Genomic DNA, 12,184 nt, shown 5'->3' with positions numbered 1-12,184 from the left:
TAAGGCTGGTCACCAGGACGCCAGCCAGCACCGCAGCTTCCACCTGCCTCAAACCGCAGAGCGCTCCTGCAGCATGCCCAGAGCCTGTTGGGGGGCAAGGGCAAAACAGCCACTTATGAACACAGCACAGCAGAGAAACCCACCTTGTGTCCATGCCCAAATTCCTCTCCTGTGTAGAGCCACTTTACTGCATGCGCTGAGGAGCTTCTGAACACTAACTGACCAAGCCAGAGCTATACCTTCCATGCTGCTCTTAAAACATTTACAAAGTTATGTTAATTTAGGCAAGTTTATAAAGTTTGCAATTAAACATATAGAGCAGAAATGGTTTTAGAAACATGGCAACATGAAGCCTTCCTCCCCAGCTGCATTTTAAAAATTCAAGAGATCTATAAAATTTCACCTTGAAAACTTTACTCAGCAGAAATTATATATAGATGAAAATGGTGGCCAAGGAATGACTACAGGAAGAATAACATCTCACTCCCACCGTTACTTTGTTTAGGGGACACTGGTGAGAAATATATATACCAAGGTGTAATACAGATATTCATTACAGGCATTAATTGGCAGGGAACAAACATCATCCACCCTGTATTGAATACAGATGTCATTGGTTTGTAAAAATATTTAATATGAAACAGTGTTTGTGTAACACTGAAATAATCTGGTAATTGAAATGTACATATTCTTTCACTTAGCGTGGGTGGACCAGGCAGCCAACTGCATTGTTTGTGAGACTCACTGCAAGGCAATAATAATTAGATTTATTGGTGAGGCATGATTTGAGAAGAGCAGAGCTTGAACTCCAAGTGACTGTACGCTTCCTGCTCATAATTTGGAGCTTCAGCACAGCTCACATCAAAACTCAGGCCAGGGTTTAAGTTCTTTCTGTTTAGATCTCTAATTGTTGGATTATAACAGCTGCACTGGAACCAGTTCTCAAGGATTTCAGAAAAAAGAGGATTTGCCTCTGGGTCTCATTTGGACTCTCTCTGGGAAAAAAGGCTTGTGAGTCCCCTTAAAACACACAGGAACTTATTGAAAACTCATAGTTTAAAGAAACGGCAAGCTTGCCAACTGCTGCCTCATGGGGGGTTCCAGCTTTTTTTAATGGGAGGTCTGAGTTCTCAGCCTTGGGATTCTCATCAGGTTTAAGGAGATTCATGACAGTTCTCCTTTTTGTTATGACAAGCAAGGCACAGAATTCAAATCAGGATACAGAGTGAAAACACTGCCTTAAGGGACCAAATGCACGCAAAAAAAGTGTAAAGGACTACAGAACCTCTGTTACCTGAGTTGGACATCTCCATCTTTCATACAACAACTTTGTTCTTTTTGCAATAGGGACAGGTGAAGCACGTGGCACTACTGTTGCATGTTTAAGTCCAACATTTAAAGGAATCTGTTCTCTGTTAGGTTTTCTTCACCTAATCTACTTGCATACAATATTTTCCTTCTGCTGAGATCACGAGTGTGCTCCATACTAATTTTCTTTTTAGAAATTATTAAAGGCTGGTGCTGGGAAGCAATGGGCAACACTCACAAAAGGCTGCTTTCAGTACAAGCTGAAAGGGCTCTATATACTGCATGCAATACGTGCGTGGCACCTCTCAACCTGCAGTGAGAAATCGCAAGGAAGCTACTGGGAAGAAAGATGGAGAAGACACCTCTCCTTAAGCAGTTAAAGTTGTCGTGGTTTTGAATCCTGTAAAACAAAGAAAAACTTCTAACCAAATACTAAACACAACTCTCCTTCCCCATTTGCTAACTACACAATGAATGACACAAGCATATTCCTGAACAATGTTTGCACATGACCAGTATAGAATGAAGAACAGTTTACTGTTAGTTTTCTTTCTTAACTTTTCCAAAAGACTCAAGAGATTTTGCACCATTGGTGCATTTACCTAAATGGATGGCAAAATCTCGAGTGCACTCCAATACTATTTATCATTCTTTCCTCTCCTCTCCTACCACAGCGAAACAAGAAAAGGAGGATGGCAGAGAATTCATTTCACACTTACAAGATAAAGAGACCATAAATGTAAGTAAAAGGAAGAATTTCTAGACAGTAAATCATGCCAAGCAGATCTGACACACCATACACAGTTGCTCTTCTCTTGCAAAGGTTCCAAAAACCTTTCAACTTTTGTGCTTTCAGCCAGAGGGAAAACATTCCTCAAGGTGGTCGTCTTGGTAGACAGCCCCTCCCTCCCAATTCACCTGGCAGTCCAGTACAGACAAATCTCCACAAGTAGTATTGCCTTTCTTTGAGCATCATCCTGCCTGATCTTAAAAACTGCACATCTCAAAGGGATTGTGTCTGTGTGTGTGGCTGAAATCTTGCAATACGCAAGAATAAGTACTCCTGGTATCCTGGGATTCACAGCCATTTAGCTGTAAGTGACCTTGAACCAGCAAGGGAAGATGACATTAGAGGGAGCCAGCAATCGAGAACTCTGGAATTAGCTGTTCTGATGTTCGCTGTTCACTGAATTTCTACATTTCTGTGAATCCCTCAGCACGGGTATTATTCTCTTAAGACATTCACTTCTCTCAACATAGGGACTGATGCTCCCCTTTTCTTTTACCCTGTGCTTAGCAAATCAGAGCACTGCAGTTAAGCAGCTTCAAACATTCACTTTTAGGAGTACCTCTTACATTCTGGGATTTAAAAGCATGAATTTGCCCATGCTAATGTGACAAACACCACACTTCACACTTTCTGTCAAGAAAAGAGAGTTAAGCCTGAAGGCAGCTCTACAGCCCACCCAGGTATTTTGCTCATCAGGCAGGAAGCTTTCCATTTTTAGCACCATCTACAGCACACACACACCCTTCTAATCTCCCTTCTGCACCAAAAGAAACCAAACTACTGAATAACCCCTAGATGGCTGACCTTTGTAACAGGATCTTTAACCAATGACTGTTCAATATTTCAACTTTCATTCCCCAGCAATGCTATTTAAGGAGCCAGCCGAGGCCTCTGCTGCTCCCAAGGTTCCTGCCTGCAATGCAAAAAGAAATGTTCTTTTTTTTTTTTTAATGCCAGTTGCTTAGCAACCAGTCTAAGCTTTTGCAAGGAAACCAACAGAAGGAACAGCCTAAATCATAAAATTTGTCTGCTGTTGCTGCAGAATTATGTATCGAATGTATTTATAACTTTCCTTCTAACCTTCTGGAAAGCTGTATATCGGCATTACAGGCATGGCTGAGTCAAACTTGAAGCTCCTTGAAGCTATTACAGACATCTGCTTTTACTGCACTGTTTTAAATAAGTGGAAGCATTCCTTTTTTGGGTGCAACACAGATAGGAGCAGCTCAGACATTAGCCTGACATTATTTGGCTATGACCAGCGCGTATCAGCAACTTGCAAAAGGCTTGAAAATCAAAGTTCATGTCTGCCTAAGACTGGTTTCAAAACCCTAAAAACGCTGCCAGCACAAGCCCTGGGCAGGGCTACATTATCTCCACTGCTGAGCAGCCAAGGGGAACACAGTGACACTGCACGACTGGCTCTGCGAGAGCTGGAGCCTGCTCCCTCAGAAAAGCGGCTGAATGACAGATGCCAAGGAGGGTGCAATTATTTCCCTTTGTATAGCACCAGACACCTCCTGAAGTGTTATGTTATTAAGAAAATCACTCAGGTAGACAAGCATGACTCTTTCTTCCTCTTCTCCTTAAAGATAAACAAACACAGGAAGGCTGAAAGGAGACGGGAGCATTTTGTGTAGCTAAACGCAGATTTATCTGCCTGGTTTTGCAAGATACCACCCTTGGAGAACAAATCCCCCTACGGACACAGCCATTCTTATTTATACAGCAACGTTGGCCACTGTCCCTGGGGTGTCCTCAGCACAGGCTAGCAGGGGCTGGGCAGGATCAGGCACTCATGCATTTGCTGTCCTAAAGGCAAGCACTGGGCTGACGGTGTTCTGCAAACCCTGGATGAGGGTGGCTGGACAGCTGAGCACCAGGCACCCCAGGAACACATAACCTCCATCAGCAACCCCAGCACAAGGCCTCCTGAGCATAGCCCTTGCCTCCAGGTAACTGCTTCCAGCTCCACAGTCTCTTCCCACAGCCCCTTCACCTGCTCCGGACCCCTTCCCTTACGCACGCCTTGCTGCTCCTCACCCCCTTAATGAGCACAAGGGGTGAGGGGTAAGGGCAGATTGCCTCCTCAGCTGGCCTGAGACTGTACGACTCCTCACCCCTCTGGTCAGGAAACACAAACAACCCTAAAGCTTTTAATACAGTAAAAAGATAGAGCAGAAATATTAAATTTGAGCACAAAAATGGCTTTATGTACTGAATACGCTAATAATAACAGATATCCACTGGACATGAGCAATGACTGTGAGATTGCTGCAGGCTGAATGGCTCAGTTGGGGTGCCCAGAACTTGCAGACCAAGTACCCTCATCGTTCACAATTTCACAGCTATCTCTGACAAATCCTCACTCACCGCCCTCAGGAAAACAGCACCTCACTGTCATTAAATACAAATCTCATCTCCTCGGGTTGTTAGTTAGAAGAGCCATATAAACATTGCTTTACACGTGCCTTTACAAGGCACATTGTTTATCAGTTTATATTTCCCTTTGGCCGTATCTCAGGTAAAAAGACACTCAGATGAGTGACGCAGATCCAGAAGACCATCAGGTACTGTTGATCTAAGCCAGAGTCCAACCCCAGGCACTTCTGAGTCTCTAATCCCAAAGAGCTCCAGTGACACTTTGAGACGCCCAGGCTGGGTCCCATGTGGGGCAGTTAAGTGTGGAAGGGGACAGGGATCTGAAAAAGGGAACACGTAACTGATCCCACTGGTCTGAGGCCAGGGAAATGCCTGCAAGTGCACGCAGACCCTGTTTCACATCCCTCGTGCCTGTAATACATCACCTAGATGCTATGATCATTTTGCCTCCACCTGCAGGTACCTCGGCAGAGCTGCCCCAGTCTGCAGGACCGCTGCATGCGGGTCATCTCCACCTCCTCCAGCGCAAATAGTTCAGCTGAAAAGCAGCAGCGGAGGTGGTCTGCCCCAACCAGCCATCCTTCACACAGCCTTCTACATCGCAAATAAAGGTCTGCTCCTTTCCCTCCCCCTAATTCTGCTCAATACAGGTCACTCCTACTTTTCCAAAGTCTTGAGACAAGCAGATGCAACCTAGTGCACTCCTTTCGCCCTGGCTGCAGGGCAGTGGCTCATCTCATAGCCCGAGGATGCTGCCAGATGGCGTCCGGCTCTCACACCGCTGCCACCCAGGCTCCAGCCTGTCTGTGCATGGCAGGGACAGGGAGCTGCCGTGCCCGCTCAGCCTCTGGCTGTCGTATTACCAAATCGTGAAGGTGATTACCAGCAGAAACAACTCAGAGCATCTGTGCAGAGCTCAGCATCCAGTTTTCCAGTGCCAGTGCAGCAGAACAGGTGTTCTGCTTCAGGCCAATTTAAACTTCTCCTGCCTATCCAGAACTACACATGGTGACTCAGGACATCTCTCACTACTCTCTTCCTATAGCAGGGATGCCTTACGCCATTGTCTATGCTTTCCCAGTATTTCATCTGAATTTGAAAATCTAAAGTATCTACAAAGTCTTTCAAATTTCACGCTGAACTTCAAATCATTTAAATAAACATACTTCACTCATTCAGAAAATACACAATTCAGTATATATGCACCCCCAAGAATAAGTTAAAAAACAAAACAAAACAACAAAAAAAACAACAACCAGACCACACCATCTCTCATTATGCAAGATGCCGAGAAGCACAGCCAAGTCAAATTGCTGTCACTCCATTATTTCTACTGTTTTAAGTGGATATAAGAATAGGAAGGTCATGCTTCTCTGAGCTTTCTCATTCACTGTTTTATGAATCCCTAAGGCCTTGCTTGCCCTAAGGACTTTCTGAAGCAGCGTGCCTATTTTTGTTAAGACACATCCTTTTAAAAATAATGTGTAAACTCAAGCATGCACACAGTAATGAGCCTAGCTGGTTGACTTGCCATTCAGAGTGCTCACTTGAGAAAAATGACAGCCACCATTTGGCAATTTTTTGTCTGGCAGAGGAAGAAAATAGTTTATGTTAAACTCTGACTTAACCCGAAAAAGATCAATATATAAAAAAAAGTAACACTAATCAAATGCAACATAGAACAGAGGACAAGATAGGCTTTTACAGCACTTTTAAGAAGGTCAGAGTTTGCAATTCCTAAAAATATTTTAAAATAACAAGACCAAGTTTCTAGCATTTACAGGATGATAGAGAGTTCCTGTCATACCCAAGATTTATGAGCATGATTTGCTGTACTGCAGAAGAAGTAACACTGCAGGATGCAAGATTTCGTTACCAACAAATGAGATCAGGAATTGGCTGTGCCTGAGACAGGTGAAAACAGATCTTCTACCTATAAAAGCCCAAGTGTGCTCTGCAACCTGCAGTCTAGACAAACCACACTCTTTTATCATTAGTTCCTCCTGCTGCACTGGAGCACTTCCATTGAAATGAACGTTGTCCTGCTATCAAGCTGCAAAGAAGTATAAAAATGTATGCCACATCTCCCATTAGCGAGATGACGCATTGCAGAGTATATGACAGGAATCCTCAGGGAATACTTTGGGATTAGAAGTGCAATGCTGCACAGATGGGATTGTTGGGTAAGGGAATCCTCGCTGCCCCATATAACGCTCAGAACATTTAGAGCTTTGACAAAAACAGACAAGATCTGGCCATTTTACCTTCTAAATATTTCAAGTACATGACATGCTTGAAAATCTTAAAAGTTGGGACAGTTATAGAGATATAGATACTCATGTTGCTCATTTTTAAGTACCAAATATACAGTAACCTCTAGGGGAAGCTGAAGAGATACATATACACTTAAGGAGGACAGATTTCTCACACAAATTGTTAGAAGGTAAAGATTGTGCCCTATTTCTCTCTTCCATTCTAACTTAAGATCGAACCCCAATTACTCTGGATACACTGTCAACCATCAGTAGTTAATCTGCTGGGAAGCAATTCTAGATTTTACCAAGGTTACATCATTATTTGCTGTCAAGAAACAGGTTACACAACCTGTAAAGCCACTAAACCTTCCAGACAAGTGAAATGAATTTATGGGAAGATACTGTACCTCCCACCGCTGCCTATGTAGTCATTGTTGCCCTGAATATCAAGAGATCAGGTATCCAGAGGATTTGCAAAGGCAGGGAGGGCAGCTACGTGCTAACTCCAGCTGAATGCCAAGGGGAGCTGGACCCGATTTCTAAAGCCCTCACCTGACATAGGCCAGTGCAAGGTATTAGCACCAAGGCAACAGGCTCACTGTTCAAGTATTCTTCCAGCTGCTTCGGGTTTCCCTATACATAACTGAGAGTCCAGCCATTGTTTTCATATCTGGAATTGGATTTTGAAATGCTTGTACTGAACTCCTACCGGAATCTGGGAGCCTCCCTCCTACTAAACATTTCCCTTCAGCCCCACACTGTTCTTTTATCTAATATACTTTATCAGAGTTTTGATGTCTCCTTTTGCTTGCAACGGATCAAGCTGATTTACGAGGTAACTGTGGAGTCCCATTACAGAGTGAGAGCTTTCTGGGTCCCACCAAGTCCAGCTCCAGTGCCTTACAACGTGGTCATGGCTGACTGGTGTTTGTCCATGGTGTTCCACAGATCCCCAGTGACGCAAGCTCCACACACATCTCCACAGACAGTCTTCTTCCAGCACACTGATATCCTTTCTTTTTTTTGCCTCCTAATTGGAAACACGAACTTGGGTTGCTGCAACTGGAAGACATTACATCCTGTCCTACCCACCACAGACACGAAGAAACCCTTCTTTGCAACAGCTCTTGAACATTTCTTTCTCTTCAAACCCCACTCCCATCCTTTATGGTACCTTTTTTTTTTTTCCTGGTCTTTCCACAGTCCTATTTACTATACTCTTAGCCATCCCTGATGCTCTTTATTAGACTCTCTTGTTGGTCTGCTATTTTCTTAACATATATCATCCAAAACCAAACAGTCTTCTGGATAAGGCTTTGTCTGTGCTCATAAAAATAAAGGAATACCTTCAGACATCATCTGAGCTTTACTGCCACTTAAATACCACAGGATGACTTCTTTACAAAAGCTTGACACTGCTTATTCATCCCTAGCTTTCACCCCAAAGCCAGTTTCCAATTCAAGTTATAGCCATAAAAGGCCAACAGTGGTCATCATTCAACTGATGATAACTAGTTGGTGATCTCTGTCTAATTCTACTTGGACCCCCTGCACTCCACGGGCACAGAATACAGGACCATGCTGTAAGCAGTCTGCTACAGCTTTAATCTGCTCACAGCTCCTAAAGCATGTAGGTGGGGATCCCCACCATGAACAAGCTAAATTTATCATCTACTTTTCCTGTGGGAAGTCTCCTCTTTTAAGTCTAATAAAGAAAAGCTCTGCTATCTTTTGCAACTAGACTTCAGGCATCTCAGTGGTCTACTGAGAACTTTCACAAATACTGTATTAATTTTAAAAAATGGTGTTAAAGCACAACTGCATGCATTCACATATCCTTTGTTTTTCTACATTATCTTCTGTACCAAGATTAAAGCACTTCAAAAATACTAATCTTCACAAGCTATCTATGAAAAAGCACAAACATTTCCTTGGATCAGATGGAGAATCACAGCCTAAGAGAGAGGTTAAGTCAACTGCCCAAAGACACGGAGTTGATGACAGTTTGAGACATCAGTATCTTTCTTATGCTACACATATTTATGTTGGATCTGCATAGTACGGACAGCTATATAACATTTTTCAATCCACAGCCATACACAAAATATATTTTCCCCTTGATAATGAAGGGCAAGAAGAAACACGGGAACACGGAAGATCAGTACACAATACCCGATCACAAAGAACGATCAAAAGTGAGCACTGTCCTTCTATGTAAGTTATCTGGTGGGACCCACCACAACAAAACACGTCTGCACACACTGAAAATGGTAAAAGAGACACATCCTGCCAGAGGAAAATGTGCCCTTTCAGAGTCCTTTAGTTTGAACTTTACCTTTCCACAAGCCACCATGGACAGGGCAAGCTGGTACCAAAGGTGAAATTCATCAAATGCAAACTTCATGGCTCTCTCCAAGCACTGCAAAATAAACATTGGAAGAAATGTCAGAAATTGTTTTTGATATCCTTTGTCAATACTGCTGTTTGGCATGGCTCAGTAATCAAATTAGGGCAGATGAATTGTTGTGGAGCAAATTTTTTTTTTAAAATGACAATTTTCCTCCTCTTAGTTAATGGGACCTGCTACTGCACGATATCACTTTAAATTAGGGCTGCTTTGCTCAAGTGCCTACATATGAATTAGCTTAATGTCTCAAACAGTTCTGACCTGTGCTGCCATAGGCCTGTAGCTGTTTCTACTAATTGCCAGCTAGTGTGCTTCACCTCCCTGACCAACAGCCAACAGTTACTGAAAGACAGGTTTTGTTTGCACATTTCAAATGGAAGTTGAGCCAGAAGGCAGAGGTACCTCAGAAAGCATGACATACTGCCCTCTTCTGCCCAGCGTGATGCTGAGAAGGTCGTAGACTGCAGAAGCATCCCGGAGGCTGACAGCCCGGTCATCCTGCTGGTCAGGGGCACGGCTGATCACTGCGTCCCGGTTTGCCTGGGGACAGACACAAATGTAGCATCAGACCTCAGCAGAGCAAGGAAAAAAAAAAAAAACCAAAGCAAGAACTCCTCCACAGGAAGCTCTACCCATCATCCATGGCACATTGTTTACAATCATCTCAAGATTTTATTTATTTTTTGTTGGTTTGTTTTTTTAAATTAAAAATATTCCCAGATCAGCAAGGTGTTTCCATACAAAAGTAGACTACGTTTTTTTATCCACAGAAAGCAAACTCAATAAGATAGCTGTACATACAGAAAAGACCTGCTGGGAATACTTCATCTGGATTTTTTTCAGAATGAGAACATCAGGAAACTGACCTAACAGATCAGATTCCCCAAGACTTGGCTCAGGGGAGACCTTATCGCTCTCTACAGGTACCTTAAAGGAGGCTGTAGAGAGGTGGGGGTTGGTCTGTTCTCCCACGTGCCTGGTGACAGGACGAGGGGGAATGGGCTGAAGTTGTGCCAGGGGAGGTTTAGGTTGGATGTTAGGAAGAACTTCTTTACTGAAAGGGTTGTTAGGCATTGGAATGGGCTGCCCAGGGAAGTGGTTGAGTCACCATCCCTGGAGGTCTTTAAAAGACGTTTAGATGTAGCCCTTAGTGATATGGTTTAGCGTAGGACTTGTTAGTGTTAGGTCAGAGGTTGGACTGGGTGATCTTGGAGGTCTCTTCCAACCTAGACGATTCTGTGATTCTGTGACTTCAAAATACAAACTATCCTTAATCCATGTTCTTTATTACTTCAATTAGCTACAACTGTGATAAAACATCGACCATGGAAGCAGCTGTCCTCTGTGTCTGCAATTGTTTTCTTCTCAATACCATGAGTTTCTCTTATTCTTTTCTGCTACTCACTTTTTATTCTTTAATTTGAACAGGTTGCCTGAGTAATCATATTTGCCATCAATTTAATGCAATTAGAAGCCTAGGCAATGCAATACCAAATAATGATTTGGAAAATATCTTATTTTGTAAGTATTAATTTTGCATAATCTATCAGTCCATTGCTCAGCTTAGATACATTTAAAAGAAACATTACTTTTGACAGAAAATGATCAGTCTAGCAGTTTGCTAGGATGTTGCAAAATACCACATCCCACAGACTGAGATTTACCTCAAGATCCCACCCTCTGTTTTCTGAGGACAAAGAGGGAAATCTTGAACCCAGAACAAAAAGAAAATTCCCTCTTGTTTCTGAACACGACTGCCTAACCTCTGAGAAAGGCAATACTGCGTGCTACCGAGCACAGTGGCGACACAGATACACTGCCCTGGGCTCCTCAGCTGGATGAGGTGCAACGCAGGACATCCAGGTCTGACATCTAAAAGATCAGAAAAATTAGGAGACTGCAAACAGTTTCACCTGGGGCAAAAACAAACAAGTTGTTTCCTCTCTAAAGCGGGGACACTGAGATTTATTTTATAATACTCACTACTATAATCTTACATCTATTTCTTTTTAATTGCAGGGAGATTTTTTTTCCTAAAAAGGTTAAACACTGGAATTAAGGGTAATAAAAATTTCCAGAATATGCAGCTCTTACAGCCCACGCATATTTCAGGTTGATTAAGCTGCAACTGTTTCATCATGATATTAGCTGTGTAATACCCAGTTCCAAGCATTCTTCATCACAGCTGAGACAGCGAACACAATTACTGCCAACCAACCCAATCACAACCAAGAGCTAATGGCAAACGCAGCTAAAGGCAAACTGACAGGTCAGACTCAGCCTAGTGTTTGCATTGTGTACACGAATTTACACCACCTCTTGTAGCAAGGGAAGTGGTTTCTTTTTTATGTAAATGCAGAAGACATAATTTGTGATTTAAAAAGGCAGCCCAGAACAATACATTGTATGAGAGAATAAGACCAATTTCAAACAGAAAATCCTGCAAGCAGAGCACAGAAGCATGGCTTACCTGTCTTTATTAGCAAAACTAAATAAATAGGAATGGGAACAAAAAAAAGTTCAAGTTCTCTTTGGATTTAACCCAAAACTACTCTAAAAGAAAATCAAAATAGCTGTAAAGAAAAAAAAAAAGCATATACAGTATGATTCTGAGATTACTATTTTAAAAAGAAAGTTAAAGCATATACAGAATGATCCTTACTGCCATGTGAATCCTCCTAGATATATACAATAGCAATAGCAGATTTTTCCATGAGTTATATTAGAGCAATTGTTCGTAGAAAATAGCTAATGATATATCACCTGCATGCTCTGTAGTCTGATCAGCCTCCCATTAGAGCCACCTATAGCCTGATACTTTTTTTAGGGTATCCATCTAGTACTGAGCTATGGCTTCTAAATTGCTGCATTAACACAGAGAAAATTCATCAGAACTAGAGAGTGCCCATTAATGTCTCCTAACAGATGTCGGTACTAGATGCAACAACATGCCTAAATTCTGCAATAAACAGGAAGGAGACATTACAAGGATGCAACATTCGAGAACTGCAGTCATACTGAACACGTACGTATCGTACTTCA

General features: G+C 42.5%; 1 protein-coding gene across 2 annotated transcripts in view; it reads right to left on the bottom strand.

Moving 5' to 3' along the window:
* The window catches only part of TTC7A (tetratricopeptide repeat domain 7A), a 171,600-nt gene that overhangs the window by 117,450 nt on the left and 41,966 nt on the right, over positions 1-12,184 (bottom strand). For both annotated transcript variants that reach the window (XM_048079466.2, XM_013171081.3), the window contains 2 exons: positions 9,545-9,682; positions 9,071-9,154 (listed from right to left, as the gene is read on the bottom strand). In XM_048079466.2, the coding sequence (XP_047935423.1) occupies positions 9,071-9,154; positions 9,545-9,682 (222 nt within the window). The remainder of the gene's footprint in view (positions 1-9,070; positions 9,155-9,544; positions 9,683-12,184) is intronic.

The sequence above is a fragment of the Anser cygnoides genome, chromosome 3 (assembly GCF_040182565.1).
Source record: "Anser cygnoides isolate HZ-2024a breed goose chromosome 3, Taihu_goose_T2T_genome, whole genome shotgun sequence".
NCBI classification, from domain to species: domain Eukaryota; kingdom Metazoa; phylum Chordata; class Aves; order Anseriformes; family Anatidae; genus Anser; species Anser cygnoides.
Note: the sequence above shows the minus strand (reverse complement) of the source record. Positions and strands in the feature narration are given on the sequence as shown.